Below are 16,214 nucleotides of genomic sequence, written 5' to 3'. Positions count from 1 at the left end.
GCTATGAAGAGAAATTTGACAAACAAAAAGAGAGGAGACCTGATAGAACTTTATAGGATTATGAGAGGCACAGACAGAGTAGACAGCCGGTATCTTTTCCCCAGGGTCAAAATGTCTAATACCAGAGGGCATGCATTTAAGGTGAGAGGCGGTAAATTCAAAGGAGATGTGTGGGGCAGATACGATAGAGGCGTTTAAGAGGCTCTTAGATAGGCACATGAGTGTGTAGAGAATCGAGGGATATGGACACTGTGTAGGCAGAAAGGATTAGCTTAGTTCGGCTTTTAATTACTAGTTTAATTAGTTCAGCAGAACATCGTGGTCTGAAGGGCCCATTCTTGTGCTGTACTGTCTATGTTCTATGTACATCTCCTTTGAACTTAGTCCCCTCACCTTAAGTGCATGCCCTCTAGTATTAGACATTTCAACACTGGGCAAAAGATACTGGCTGTCTACTCTGTCTATGCCTCTCATTGATAAACCTCTATCAGGTCTCCCCTCAGCCTCCAACACTCCAGAGAAAACAACACAAATTTTTGCAATCTCTCCTCATAGCACATGCCCTCTTAATCCAGGAAGCATCCTGGTAAACCTCTTGTGCAACCTCTCCAAAGCCTCCACATCCCTCTATAATAGGGCAACCAGAATCGAATGCAAGACTCCAGATGTGGCCTCACCAGACTTTTATAAGCAGCTGCATAACAATACCCCTCGTTCGCTCTGTTCTACAACACAGCCCATGCACTGTGCAAGTCCTGCCCTGGTTTAACTTCCCAAAATGCATCACTTCACACTTGTCTGAGTTAAATTTCATCTGCCCTTCCTGGGCCCACTTTCCCAGTTGATCCAGATCCTGTTGTAACCTAAGACAATTTTTTCACTGTCCACCACACCACCAATGTTGGTGTAATTTGCACACGGATGAACCATGCCACCTACATTGTTAATATAGATGCCAAACACCAGTGGACCCAGTCCACACTGAGTGGGCAGGTCACTCCACAGGTCCAAACAGAAAGATGGGTAACCAACGGGGTGGGCAGGTAGTGTAGGAGTCCCTATGGTCATTACCCTGTTAGATACTGTTGGAGGGAATGGCCTCAGCCCAGTGTGTGGCACCACAGTGGGCACTGCTGTCCTGATGTGAGGGGAGAGCAGGATGGAGAGCGATAGTGGGGGTGGATTCTATTGTGGGGAGCATTTCTGTGGCCACAAGAGGACCCCAGGTTAGTGTATTGCCTCCCTGGTGCTAGGGTCAAGGTGTGGCTGCAGAACATTCTGAAAGGGGAGGGGGAACAGCCAGAGTTCGTGGTCCATGTACCAGTGACAGTGGAAGGAGAAAGGAGGAGGTCCTGCAACTTGAGGGAGCTCGGGAGCTGTTTAAAGAGCAGGACCTCAAAGGTTGCAATGTCCGGATTGCTTCCAGAGCCACAGGTTAGTGAGTTTCGGAATGGAAGGACGGGTCCGGTGAGTGTGTGGCTGAAGGAATGGTGAACGGGACACATGGTTGGCTGAAGGGCCTGGTATATGGGGACTTAGAGGGAGAGCACTGGTCTAACTCTGGTTAAAACACAGCTGAATTTGCAGCTTCAGTGAGGCTGGTGTGAAGGGGATTCTGCTCCACTCCAAGGCTGTGGAGAAGTAACGGGGTGTCCCACACTCTTGCCTGTCATATCCCTCACCCCAAACTGCCAGGAAATAAACACCAGACACAGCAGCTGGAGAGACGTGACCTTTAATGTTCAAACTCTTGGTCCTGTCCAGTTTTACATCGACATGTTACTCTGGGAGCAGAAACACCAGGAGTCTCGGCAGTGGTGAGGGCTCATTCTGGGGTTTAATTACTAACCAGCACCTCTTCCCAAGTCTACAATGTCTGACAATATGGTTCACAAGGCAGGACCAGGAGAACTGTTCCCGAGGAATGGAGAGGGAACTGCAGCTTCAGCAGACAGGAACTGAGGCTTTGGGAAGTTTCTCAATAACAAACTCCTTACTTGTTGCTTAGCAATCAGTTAGAATCACATGACCTAGACACATTATGGGCTGTGTGCAGCCTTTGATCTGCTGTGAGTTGACGAGTACTGGTGGTTCCCCATTTAAACAGAGATTCAAAACTGAGCCGACTTCAACAAAAGGCACCGAGTACCTGATGGATCTTGGTTAGGGTCCTGTGAGATAACAGGGCAGGACGGTGGGCAGGGAGACACCAGGTTTCCAGGGCTTGGCTGAAGACCTTTCACTGAGCATCAGGATGCTGAGCTTTCTAAATGACAGTGGAAGTCCTCAGTACAGTCTGACTCAGAGACCTGGGCTCTTCTCACTCCCCTGGCACCTGAGCCCCATCTCACAGCGGTGGGAAAGAAACACAGCTCATTCACAAGAGGCTAACACTTTATTTCTGATTTATCGTTTACACAGTATATTTTATAATTAATTTTACAAAAAAAGGTATTGAAAAAGACACAAAATGGGAAGCCAAAGAGAGAGAGAGAGAGAGAGAGACACTTGCAAGTTCTGAAAGATGAGAGATAATTTACAAAAAGAATAATTACAGTTCAATAAAATACATCTTCTCAGCATCTTAGCTGTCAGATTAGGCACCACAAGAAACCTCTGCTGAAGCAATGACTCCACCATGAGGTAACACCACACGGCACAGAGGGTCACTCCACACCATGGCTGAGCTTCTGGTCTCCCATAATATGTTTAAGTCATGTGATTCGGGCCCCACAAGGGCATTCAGTAATTTCTAGGTAATAGTACGTACACTGAGGGAAGGCTTGTCCATCCAGCTGCAGAACTTGCACGTGTCTTGAGGAAAGTTGGGTGTTCAATTGTTCTGTACGGTCAGGTCTCCGTCCTTAACCCAGGAAGCAGACGGGACCGACTTCAAACCCAAACTTCTGGCTGGGATTCCCAAAGTCACTCACCAAAAAGTCTATGATTGGCACTTGCTGCACTTTGGGGGTGTTGATCTCAAGTACAGTCTTCTCCAAACCTTTCCTCAACTGGGAAATCAAAGAGAAATGATTTTACAATATCATTGCAAGTAATGCCACATATATTTGAAGAGTCCTGGAGTGCAATAGCCAAGGGTTCTAAAGCAATATCAAATAAGAAAGGGCTTAAAGGGCAACCTTGTCTAGTACCTCATAAAAGCCTAAACAAAGGAGATCTTTGATTATTAGTAAGTATTGAAGCCATAGGTGTATAATAAATCATTTTAATTGCAGATATAAATTTAGGGCTAAAATTAAATTTTTGAAGTGTAGTGAATAGATATTCCCATTCGACTGTCAAACGCCTTTTCAGCATCTAGTGAAACAACACATTCTGGAATTTGGGATGAAGGGGTATATATAATATTCATTAATCTCCTAATGTTAAAATGTAAATAATGATTCTGAATAAATCCTGTCTGGTCGTCAGAGATAATTTGTGGAAGAACCTTTTCCAATCTAAAGGCCAATATTTTGGAAAATATTTTTGAATCTACATTTAATAAAGAAATAGGTCTATAAGATGCACAATCAGTGGGATCTTTATCCTTTTTAAGAATTAAAGATTAAGTTGCTTCATAGAAAGATTGTGGTAGTTTACCTACTGATAGGGCATCTTTAAAAATTTTGGCTAACCAGGGAACAAGAATATCAGAAAAGGATTTAAAAAATTCGGCTGTATATCCATCAGGGCCAGGTGCTTTACCCGAGTTCATTGAAAATATTACTTTCTTTATTTCTTCCTCTGAAATGGGAGCATCTAATGTAGAACGTTCATTTAAAGATAATTGGGAAATCTTCAGATCTCTTAAAAATTCATATATTAATGTAGGATCCTCAGGGGATTCTGATTGGTATAAAGGAGATTGGTATAAAAAATTCTTGAAAGGATTTGTTAATTTGGACTTGATCTATCGTGTAGGTACCATCTGGTTTACGAATTTTATTAATCTGACGTTTAGATAATGTAGCTTTCAATTGGTTGGCCAGTAATTTACCAGATTTGTCATGTATATAACCATGTATATAAAATTGACTTTTGTTTTTAAGTAGTAGATTTTCAATTGAAGATGTTAATAATAAACTATGTTGTAATTGGAGTTCTGTTCTCTTTTTAAAAAGCTCCAGATTAGGAGTATCAGAATATTTTTTTTTAAAATCGATTTCTTTAATCTTGTCAGCTAATATACATATTTCAATCCAGCAGAATATGAAATAATTTGACCACAGATATATGCTTTAAAAGTATCCCATATTATCCCACTGGAGATTTCTTCAGTAATATTGGTTAAAAAGAAAAATGAAATCTGTTCTTTAATAAACTGGACAAAATCTAAGTCTTGTAATAGAGAAGGGTTAAATCGCCATTGTCTGACATCAAAGGATACATCTGGTAATTTAATTGATAAAGTCAATGGTGCATGATCAGAAATAGCAATTGCATCATATTTACAGTCCGTAGTAAGTGGAGCTAGTCTAGCATCAATAAAAAAAATAATCAATCCTCGAGTAATTATGGTAGACATGAGAAAAGAATGAAAATTCTTTATCATATGGGTGTAGAAATCTGCAAACATCTAAAATTCCGGATTCAACTAAGAAGGAATTAATAAAGACAGCGGATTTGTTTGGAAGTGCGGGATTTGACACAGATCTATCCATCGAAGGGTTTAGACAACAGTTAAAATCTCCACCCATAATCAAAGTTAGGAAAAAATGCAAACAGATGTTTAAAAAATTCAGGGTGATCTACATTGGGTGCATAAACATTAACCATAACAACTTTTTCATTATGAAGTAAACCAGTACTTAATAAAAATCTACCATTTGGGTCTGATATTGTCTCATGATGGACAAACGAAATTGAGGAGTCTATAAAAATAGAGACTCCTTTCACCTTTGCTTGTGAATTTGAATGGAATTGTTGACCCCTCCAAAATCTAAAAAACTTTGCTTATCTTTCTTCCTGATGTGAGTCTCCTGAGCGAAAATGATCGGAGCATTTAATCTATGAAAAACTTTAAAGATCTTCTTGCGCTTAACCAGATTGTTTAAGCCATTAACATTCTATGAAATAAAATTAATAGTCTTATCCATTTTAACAGATTAAAAAACATATGGTATGTACAATATCATTGCAAACTACCAAATACAACAAGCAGAGATACCGGAACTGTGCACGGTACTCCTGGTGTGGGTCTGACCCAGGAATAGGGAGACTGGACCTGTGCACGGTACTCCTGGTGTGGGTCTGACCCAGGGTTATGGAGACAGGAACCATGCACGGTGCTCCCACTGTGGGTCTGACCCAGGGTTACAGAGACTGGAACCATGAACAGTGCTCCCCGTGTGGTCCTATCCATGGATACGGAGACTGGAACTGTGCATGGTGCTCCTGGTGTGGGTCTGACCCAGGGGATATGGAGACGGGAACCGCGCACGGTGTTCCCGGTGTGGGTCTGACCCAGGAGCACAGGCCAGGTGTGAGGATTGCTTCCAATTACTGACATTACCGCTCATACACACCTCCTGTGATACTTACACTACAGCCGTCAGAGATGGCTTTGATGTAGGGGTTGTTATCATGTGACATCTCCTCATCGTTGGAGCCCAGAAACCTCAGTGCCTTGTCGTAGCTGTCAGACGAAGTGTCATGCCAGCCCACGGACTGGTGACAGTTGTAGGTGAAGTTCTGTCGCGCAGATGCACTCAACAGCTTCAGGAACGTCATCTGCACCAGGTTAATGGTTTCACCCTGAGCATCCACGTAGGAGAGCTGTAGGAAAACAGAGGGTTAACATGAGATGGGAGCTGTGGAAGGAACACAAGTTAATAATGGACAGGAGGTGGGGACATGAGGGGTTAACACGGGGCAGGAGGTGGGGAACGAGGGCTTAATGGGGCACGTGGGGAATGAGGGGTTAACGAGTACCAGTGGGGAACATGAGGGGTTAGCACAGGGCAGGTGGTGGGGAATGAGGGGCTAATGTGGACAGGTGGGGAACATGAGGGGTTAATGGGGCAGAAGGTGGGGAACGGGGGTTAACATGGGGATGAGGTGGGGAACAAGGGGTTAACATGTGGGCAGGAGGTGGGGAATGAAGGGTTAACGGGTCAGGAAGTGGGGAATACAAAGAGTTAACATATAGCGGGAGGTGGGGATCAAAGGGTGAACACAGGATGTAAGCAAAATGAGGGGTTAACACGTGGAGGGAGGTGGGGACGAGGGGTTAATACAGGGACAGGAGGTGCTGCTTTCCACAGTTGAACAGTTAACTCACCAGCCTTCCCCGCTTGAATTCACTGAACCAGGATCCGGGTGACTCCTTGGACCAGGAAGAGAGTCGAGCCTGTCACACAACAGAAGATGAGCAAGGTGTAAACACAATCAGAGACATGGTTGCTGGGTGCTCAATGCTGCCCATTATACACTGCCCCAAAAGGAGAGGCCAAGGGAAAGGAGACAGGGTGTTGTTACCAAGGAAGGTAGCAGAGCAGTGCTGAGTTGCTGGTGAGGAGGCAGTGGATTGTGATGTGGGATCGGGAGTAGCAGGGGAGGGAAGACATGGCTGGGAGTGGGCTATTGAACCCTACAAAGTGACCCCTCATAGGTCGGAGCATAAATGGGGAAATATCCAGGTCATGTTTGAGGGGAACTGCAATTATAATGGGAGATATTAATCTACTTATTGTCTGGATGAACCAAACTGGCAAGGGTATCGCAGGAGCCTACCTGGGAACGGGCTGGTTTAGATTTGGTCTTAAGTAATGAGGAAGGGTTAATAAGGGATCTGGTCATAGAGTCATAGTAAACAGGCCCTTCGGCCCAACTCATCCATGCTGACCATCGTCCCCACCTTAGCTAGTCCCATGCCTCCATTTGGCCCATGTCCCTCTAAACCTTTCCCATCCATGTACCTGTCCAAATGTCTTTTAAAAGCTGTAATTGTACCTGCCTCAACCACTTCCTTTGCTCCATTTAACAGCCACCCTATCTGGGAAAAGTTGCCCCTCAGGTTTCCTTTAAATTTCTCCCCTCTCACCTTCAACCTACGCCTTTGACTCCCCGACCCTGGGAAAAAGACTGAGACCGTTCACCTTATCTCTGTCCCTTGTTATTTATAAACCTCCATAAGGTCACCCCTCAGCCTCCACTCCAGGGAACACAGTCCCCGCCTGTCCAGCCTCTCCCCACAACTCAAACCCTCCAATCCCAGAAACATCCTCGTGAATCTTTTCTGCACCCGTTCCAGCTTAATGACATTCTTCCTATAGCTGGGTGACCGGAACTGCACACAATACTCCAAGTGTGGTCTCACCAATGTCTTGTACAGCTGTAACATAACATCCCAACTCCTGTACTCACTGGCCTGACCAATGAAGGCCACTATGCCAAGCACCTTCTTCACCGCCCTGTCTAACTGTATCATCACTTACAGGGACAGATGTCTCTGATCTACAACTCACTTCAGGGTCCTACCATTTACCATGTACGTCCTGTCCTGGTTTAACTTCTCAAAGTATAACACCTTGCACTTGTCTGAGTTAAATTCCATCCGTCATTCCTTGGTCCATTTCCCCAGTTGACTAGATCCTTTGTAACATTATTCAACTTTCAATGTCCACCACAGCACCATTTTGTTGTCATCTGCAAACTTACTGATCATGCCACCCTCATTCTCATCCAAATTGCTCATATAGATGACAAACAACAGGGGACCCAGCACTGATCCCTGGGCTACACCACTGGTCACAGGTCTCCAATCTGAAAATCAACACCCCACTACCACCCTCTGGTAGGGGGTGGGGACCAGAGGACTGGAAGGTTTTAGGATCCAGCGGTAGGGGGTGGGGAGCAGAGGACTGGAAGGTTTTAGGATCCAGCAGCAGAATGAAAAGCTCCTAAGGGGGAAAATACATTTTGAGAGAAAACTTGTCTATAGTATAAAAACAAACACTCAAAGTTTCTATGGATATGTAAATAGGAAGAGGGCGGCTAAGGTAAATGTGGGGCCTCTGGAGAACAAGGCTGGTGAATTAATAACAGCAAACAAAGAAATGGTAGGTATGTTGAATATATTATTGGCATCAGTCTTTACTGTGGAAGTCATTGCTAATAGCCCTAAGATATCAGGTGGGTTAAGTTCAAATAACATGATAGAACTTTGGTGGTTTTGTTTCGGGTTGTTTTGGCAGACTTCGGAGCAGCTAAGTGTTTTTTCTCTCTAATCGGGAATAGTGGGGCAAGACTGCGCAGGAGTGTGACACAAGTGGGTAGCGCGTGAGCAGTTTAAAGAGAAGACCGCCATATTCAGTGGGCAGTGTTCGGAGCGGGCAATGGAGTGAGAGGTAGCAGAGTGATTCGGCTTTGGCTCAATGGGCTTAGGCGGTAACGGGGCAAAGCGAGGCAGGTGATTTGAGGAAAGGAAGTAGTATGAGTGCGGTTTTCTGTGCTTGGTGTCAGATGTGGGAGGTCCTGGAGTCTCCCAGCCTCCAGGACGACCACATCTGCACCCGGTGTGTCGAGCTGCAGCTCCTGAGGGACCGTGTTAGGGAACTGGAGATGCAGCTCGATGACCTTCATCTGGTCAGAGAGAATGAGGAGTTATAAGCAGGTGGTCACACCGGGGCCATGGGGGACAGGCAAGTGGGTCACAGTCAGGAGGGGGAAGGGGAAGAGTCAGGTACTACAGAGTACCCCTGTGGCTGTAGCCCTTGACGATAAGTACTCCTGCTTGAGTACTGTTGGGGGAAACAGCCTACCTGGGGGAAGCAACAGTGGCAGTGCCTGTGGCACAGAGTCCAGCCCTGTGGCTCAGATGGGTAGGGAAGGAGTGAGGAGGGCACTAGTGATGGGGGACTCCATAGTTAGGTGGGCAGACAAGTGATTCTGTGGACGCAGGAAAGAAACTCGGAAGGTAGTTTGCCTCCCAGGTGCCAGAGTCCAGGATGTTTCAGATCGCATCCAAGATATCCAATAGGGAGGGAGAACAGACAGAGGTCGTGGTACATATCGGTACCAATGACATAGGTAGGAAAAGGGATGAGGTCCTGAAAAAAGACTACAGGGAGTTAGGAAGGAAGTTGAGAAGCAGGACCTCAAAGGTAGTAATTTCACGAATACTGCCTGTGCCATGTGACAGTGGGTATAGGAATAGAATGAGGAGGAGGTTAAATGCATGGATGAGGGATTGGTGTGAGGGGCAGAGATTCACATTTCTGGATCATTGGGGCCTCTTTTGGGGTAGGTATGACCTGTACAAAAAGGACGGGTTGCACTTGAATCCCAGGGGGACCAATATCCTGGTGGGGAGGTTTGCTAAGGCTACTGGGGAGAGTTTAAACCAGAATTGTTGTGGGGTGGGATCCAAACTGGAGAGACTGGGGAAGAGGTGTTTGGCTCTTGGGTAGGGAGGGCTTGTGGATGGTGCGGGAGGGGGGGGGTGGGCAGGTGGTGCTCCGTTTGAGATGTGTCTCTTTAACACAAGGAGTATTGTGAACAAGGCAGATGAGCTTAGAGCTTGGATCAATACTTGGAGCTACGATGTGGTGGCCATTATAGAGACTTGGATGGCTCAGGGACAGGAATGGTTACTTCATGCCGGGTTTTAGATGTTTCGGAAAGGACAGGGAGGGAGGCAAGCGAGGTGGGAGAGTGGCACTGTTGATCAGAGATAGTGTCAGGGCTGCGGAAAAGGTGGACGTCGTGGAGGGATTGTCTACGGAGTCTCTGTGGGTGGAGGTTAGGAACAGGAAAGGGTCAATAACTTTACTGGGTGTTTTTTTTATAGGCTTCCCAACAGTAACAGGGATATTGAGGAGCAGATAGGGAAGCAGATCTTAGAAAGGTGTGAGAATAACAGAGTTGTTGTGATGGGAGATTTGAATTTCCCAAATATCGATTGGCATCTCCATACAGCAAGGGGTTTAGATGGGGTGGAGTTTGTTAAGTGTGTTCAGGAAGGATTTTTGACACAATATGTAGATAAGCCTACAAGAGGAGAGGCTGTGCTTGATTTGGTATTGGGAAATGAACCTGGTCAAGTGTCAGATCTCTCAGTGGGAGAACATTTGAGATAGTGATCATAATTCTATCTCCTTTACAATAGCATTGGAGAGAGATAGGAACAGACAGACTAGCAAGGCATTTAGTTGGAGTAAAGGGAATCATAAGGCTCTCAGGAAGGAAATTGGAAGGTTAAATTGGGAACAGATGTTGTCAGGGAAAAGTACAGAAGAAATGTGGCAAATATTCAGAGGATATTTGTGTGGAGTTCTGCATAGGCATGTTCCAATGAGACAGGGAAGTTACGATAGGATACAAGAACTGTGATATACAAAGGCCATAATAAATCTAGTCAAGAGGAAAAGAAAAGCTTACAAAAGGTTCAGAGAACTAGGTCATGTTAGAGATCTGGAAGAGTATAAGGCTAACAGGAAGGAGCTTAAGAAAGAGATTAGGAGAGCCAGAAGGGGCCATGAGAAAGCCTTGGTGGGCAGGATTAAGGAAAACCCCAAGGCATCCTACAAGTATGTGAAGAGCAAGAGGATGAGACGTGAAAGTATAGAACCCATCAAGTGTAACAGTGGGAAAGTGTGTGTGGATCCAGAGGAAATGACAGAGGTACTTAATGAATACTTTACATCAGTATTCACTATGGAAAAGGATCTTGGTGATTGTAGTGAGGACTTGCAGCAGACTGAAAAGCTTGAGCATGTAGATAGTAAGAGGAGGTGCTGGAGCTTTTGGAAAGCATCAAGTTGGATAAGTCGTCGGGACCGGATGAGATGTACCCCAGGCTGCTGTGGGAGGCGAGGGAAGAGATTGCGGAGCCTCTGGCGATGCTCTTTGCATCATCGATGGAGACAGGAGAGGTTCTGGAAGATTGGAGGGTTGTGGATATTGTTCCATTATTCAAGAAAGGGAGCAGAGAGAGCCCAGGAAATTATAGACCAGTGAGTCTTACTTAAGTGGCTTGTAAGTTGATGGAGAAGATCCTGAGAGGCAGGACTTTTTTTTTCTTTTTCAATCTTATACTAGTTTCCAAATTAATACAGATTAATATATAATATCAATGTTTGTACATGTAATACAAAGAGATCAGGAGAACAATCATGGCATAGATAATCATTAAGAACAATAAAATATTTTTAAAAATCTTCAGATCTCACGATCTCTTAGTAGATGAATAAAATATAAAAGAAAGGAAAGAAAAAGATTTATTGTGTATATAAAAGAAAAAAAATCTCCAAAAATCAATAAAAAATTGTAAATAATCAAACTAAACTAAAAAGAAAATTTCAAAAAAAAAGACAAGAAAAAAGAAAAAAAACTGGACTGAAATTTCTCAATAGAAACAGAGCACCATTCCTCTCGAGGCAGGATATATGAACATTTGGAGAGGTATAATATGATTAGGAATAGTCAGCATGGCTTTGTTAAGGGCAGGTCCTGCCTTATGAGCCTGATTGAATTTTTTTGAGGATGTGACTAAACACATCGATGAAGGGAGAGTAGTAGATGTAGTGTATATGGATTTCAGCAAGGCGTTTGATAAGGTACCCCATGCAAGGCTTATGGAGAAGGTGAGGAGACATGGGATCCAAGGGGACATTGCAGTGTGGATCCAGAACTGGCTGGCCCACAGAAGGCAAAGAGTGGTTGTTGAAGGGTTGTATTCTGCATGGAGGTCGGTGATCAGTGGTGTACCTCGGGGATCTGTACTGGGACCCTTGCTCTTTGTGATTTTTATAAACGACCTGGATGAGGAAGTGGAGGGGTGGGTTAATAAGCTTGCAGATGACACGAAGGTTGGGGGTGTTGTGGATAGTTTGGAGGGCTGTCAGAGGTTACAGAGGGACATAGATAGGATGCAAAGTTGGGCTGAGAAGTGGCAGATGCAGTTCAACCCAGATAAGTGTGAAGTGGTTCATTTTGGTAGGTCAAATCTGATGACAGAGTATAGTATTAATGGTAGGACTCTTGGCAGTGTGGAGGATCAGAGGGATCTTGGGGTCCGAGTCCATAGGACACTCAAAGTGGCTGCGCAGGTTGACTCTGTGGTTAAGAAGGCATATGGTGTATTGTCCTTCAGCAATCGGGGAACCGAATTTTGGAGCCGAGAAGTATTGTTGCAGCTATATAGGTCCCTGGTCAGCCCCACTTGGAGTATTGTGCTCAGTCCTGGTCGCCTCACTACAGGAAGGATGTGAAGGCCATAGAGAGGGTGCAGAGGAGATTTACAAGGATGCTATCTAGATTGCAGGGCATGCCTTATGAAAGCAGGTTGAGGGAACTCGGCCTTTTCTCCTTGGAGAGACAAAGGATGAGGGGGGACCTGATAGAGGTGTATAAGATGATGAGAGGCATTGATCGGGTAGATAGTCAGAGGTTTTTCCCCAGGGCTGAAATGGTGGCCACAAGAGGACATAGGTTTAAGGTGCTGGGGAGTAGGTATAGAGGAGATGTCAGGGGTAAGTTTTTTTACTCAGAGAGTGGTGAGTGTGTGGAATGGGCTGCTGGAAATGGTGGTGGAGGTGGATACGATAGGGTCTTTTAAGAAACTTTAGGATAGGTACATGGAGCTGAGTAAAATAGAGGGCTATGGGTAAGCCTAGTAATTTCTAGGGTAGGGACATGTTCGGCACAGCTTCGTGGGCTGAAGGGCATGAATTGTGCTGTAGGTTTTCTATGTTTCTATCTTACAAAAATCCCAATTACAAAGGATAAAGTGCCGGAGAAACTCAGAGGCTAAAGATGGACAAGTCACCAGGACCCAACGGACTGCACCTTAGAAGTTTAAAGGAAGTGACTGCAGAGATAGTAGACACATTGGTTGAAAATTTCATAATTCACTGAACTCCAGGAGGGTACCAGAAGATTGAAAAACAGCCAATATAACTCCCTTGTTCAAAGAACGAAAAAGGGAGAAGGCAGGGAACTACAGGCCAGTTAGTTTAACAACTATTATTGGCAAGATCCTTGAGCCAATAATCAGAGGAAATAACGAATCATTTAGGAAAGCTGAATATAATTAAATCCAGTCAACATGGTTTTATGAAAAGGTGAATCATGTTTGACGAATTTACTCAAATTCTTTGGGATGTGACAGCGATAGTTGATACAGGGGAACCTGTAGATGGAGTGTATTTGGATTTCCAGAAGGCATTTAACAAGTTGCCACATAAGAGCCTGTACATTAATGAAGAGCCTATGATATCAGAGGTGGTGTGTTAGAATGGGTTGAAAACAGGCTGTCTCCTAGAAAACAGAGAGTTGGAATAAATGGGTCCTTTCTGACTCAGAGGTAACTAGTGGAGAACTACGGTGATCAATTCCTGGTCTGCAGTTGTTCACTGTTTACATTAATGACCTGGAGGAAGGAACAATGTGTAAGGTTTCCATATCTGATGAAGATATGAAAAGAGGTGGAAGGGTGTGTTGTGATGAGGATACTGTGATTGTGCAATGGGGTATAGACCGATTGAGGGGTGGGTGAAAACCTGGCAAGTGGAGCTTAATGTGGGCAAGTGTGAGGTCACACACTTCAGTAAGTGGAATCAAATGGCAGATGATTGTCTAAAAGGAGAGAAACTGAAGTTTCCTCTGGCAGAGGGTGGTGAACCTCCAGAATTCTCTGCCCCGGTGAGTGGTGGAAGCTGGACCATAAGAAATATTTAAAGTGGAAATGGATAAATATTAGAGAAATTGATAAATAAGGGGTTGATAAAAGTGAAGATGTTTTAGAGGTTTATAAAATTATGAGAGGCATTGATAAAGTAGACTGCTGGTATCTTTATCCCAGGGTTAAAATGTCTAGTACCAGAGGGCATGCATTTAAGGTGAGAGGGGCAAGTTCAAAGGAGATGTGCGGGACGTTATTTTTTTTTACACAGAGAGCGGTGGGTGCCTGGAAGTGTGCTGCCAGGGGTGGTGGTGGAGGCAGATACGATAGAGGTGTTTGAGGCCCTTGGATAGGCACATGGATGTGCAGGAAATGGAGGAATATGGACATTGGGGAGGCAGAAGGGATTAGTTTAGTTGGGCACTTGATTACTGATTTAATTAGTTCAGCACAACACTGTGGGCCGAAGGGCCTGTTCCTGTGCTGTACTGTTCTATGTTCTATGTTCTAAGGGATATAGGGAAATGCCACAGAAGAGATGAGGCCAAGGTCATGTTGAATAGTGGGACAGGTGGAGGGACCGAGTTGTCTACTCCTGCTCCTGTTTCCTCATGTTCTTGTGTTTTCAACAGGAAAGGGTGGAGGATAGTGGGTTTAAATCCCCAGGAGGGGGGGTACTGAGGGAGGGTCACACTGTGGGAGGGGGTACTGAGGGAGGGTCACACTTGGGAGGGGTGGTACTGAGGGAGGGTCACACTTGGGAGGGGGTACTGAGGGAGGGTCACACTGTGGGAGGGGTGGTACTGAGGGAGGGTCACACTGTGGGAGGGGTGGTACTGAGGGAGGGTCACACTGTGGGAGGGGTGGTACTGAGGGAGGGTCACACTGTGGATTCTGAGCACTTCATCCACCTTGGGTTGTGGGGTAGACTGCTCTGGCTGCCTGGTGCGCACTCATAGTGCTGGGGAGATTGTGGTGCAAGGCTGTATTTACCAACTATAAACATGGTGGTAAACCAAATAAAGCCTGTGATATTTGGGGTAAAGTGACCTGTTCCCATGGTAACAGTGGCATGGTCCGTGCCAAGTTCAGAAGTAACCTGCCTGCAAAGTCTATTGGGCGTAGGATTCGTGAGATGCTGTACCCATCAAGGATTTGAAGCAAGGCTGTACATCAATTGAAAATAAATAGTAAAATGGTCTAAAAAAAGGGCAGAGTCTCTGCTGTGTGGTGAGACCTCTCCTCTGTTCAGTCCTGGTACCAGCCTGGGCCTCACTGGCTGTGGACTGCCCAGTGTAAACGTGGAGCAGATGTGGGCGATCAAAGGGCGGTTTGTCCAACGCAGAGACATCCAGCAGGGAGTTTCAGGAGGAAGAGTTTGGAATTCACTGAGGGGGAGAGGGGGAGAGAGGGGGGGGGGGAGAGGGAGAGAGGGGGGGGAGAGGGAGAGAGGTGGGGGGAGAGGGTGTGGGGCTGACCAGGGGACCTGTTCTCAGAGTGGTCACAGGTTCCACCTATGCCAGCATCAACAAGAGATGTAATTACTCACTCCTTCTGACTTCTTGTCTGGGTAGATGCAGGTCTCGCCTCCACTCGTGAAGTTGCAGTAAACCTTGAAGGAATCTCCAGTGCAGCCCTGGTTTGGGTCAATCCAGTACTCACCTGGGACAGAACAGAAGGTGTGTTAACTGAGTGCTGATGGCAATACGTTGTGGGTCATCCTAATGCTGTCTGGATGGGCCCCGTGAATAGTGGCACAGCCAGTAGAGCTGCTGCCTCATAGCTCCCGAGACTCAATTCCTCCTCATCTCAGTTCTAAACGGATGTCCCTTTATTCTGAGGTAGTGGCCTCGGATCCTGGACTTTCCTGTTAATGGAAACATCCTCTCCATGTTCATTCTCACCAGGCCTTTCAATATTCAGTAGGTTTCAATGAGATTCCCCCCTATCCTTCTGAATTCCATCGAGTACAGGCCCAGCGATGTCAAACACTCCTCATATGATAAGCCTGTCATTCCTGTGAACATCCTCTGGGCGAGCACATCTTTCCTCAGATATGGGACCCAAAATTGCATCTGGAAAAGCATAGACTTGATCAGAATAGTCATAGATTCAAAGAGCCATACAGCCCAGAAAAGAGGCCCTTTGGCCCAACTTGTCCATGCCAACCAAGTTGCCTAAGTGAGCTGGTCTCACTGAGTTGGTCAGTATGGCTTTGTGTAGGTCAGGTCATGTCTTACAAACTTAAGTGAGTTTTTTGAGGAGCTGTCGAAGGTGATTGATGAGGGTAGGGCAGTGGGTGTTGTCTACATGGACCTTAGTAAAGCTTTCAACAAGGTCCCTCATGGTAGGCTGATCCAGAAGATTAAGGAACATGGGATCCACGGAGACTTGGTAGATTGGATTCAAACTTGGCTTGGCAGAGGGTAGGGGTGGAGGGGAGTTATTCTGCCTGGAAGTCTGTGACCAGCAGTGTTCTGAGGTCCCATCTTATCAATAACTATCTGAAAGTGGATGGAGTTGCAATTACTGTTCCCAAAATTTTCTTCCACTGAAACTCCGATCATCTGACCAAGGTCATTTTCCA

General features: G+C 45.5%; 1 protein-coding gene across 1 annotated transcript in view; it reads right to left on the bottom strand.

The window, feature by feature from the left end:
* Positions 1-2,376: 2,376 nt before the first annotated feature.
* The window catches only part of col11a1a (collagen, type XI, alpha 1a), a 217,187-nt gene continuing 203,349 nt past the window's right edge, over positions 2,377-16,214 (bottom strand). The window contains 4 exon segments of the mRNA XM_052013124.1: positions 2,377-3,011; positions 5,545-5,778; positions 6,284-6,352; positions 15,177-15,289. Coding sequence (XP_051869084.1) covers positions 2,865-3,011; positions 5,545-5,778; positions 6,284-6,352; positions 15,177-15,289 — 563 coding nt within the window. The 3' untranslated portion in view covers positions 2,377-2,864.

The sequence above is a fragment of the Pristis pectinata genome, chromosome 3 (genome assembly GCF_009764475.1).
Source record: "Pristis pectinata isolate sPriPec2 chromosome 3, sPriPec2.1.pri, whole genome shotgun sequence".
NCBI lineage: Eukaryota > Metazoa > Chordata > Chondrichthyes > Rhinopristiformes > Pristidae > Pristis > Pristis pectinata.
The sequence above is the reverse complement of the archived record's forward strand: the minus strand, read 5'-3'. Positions and strand labels throughout refer to the sequence as shown.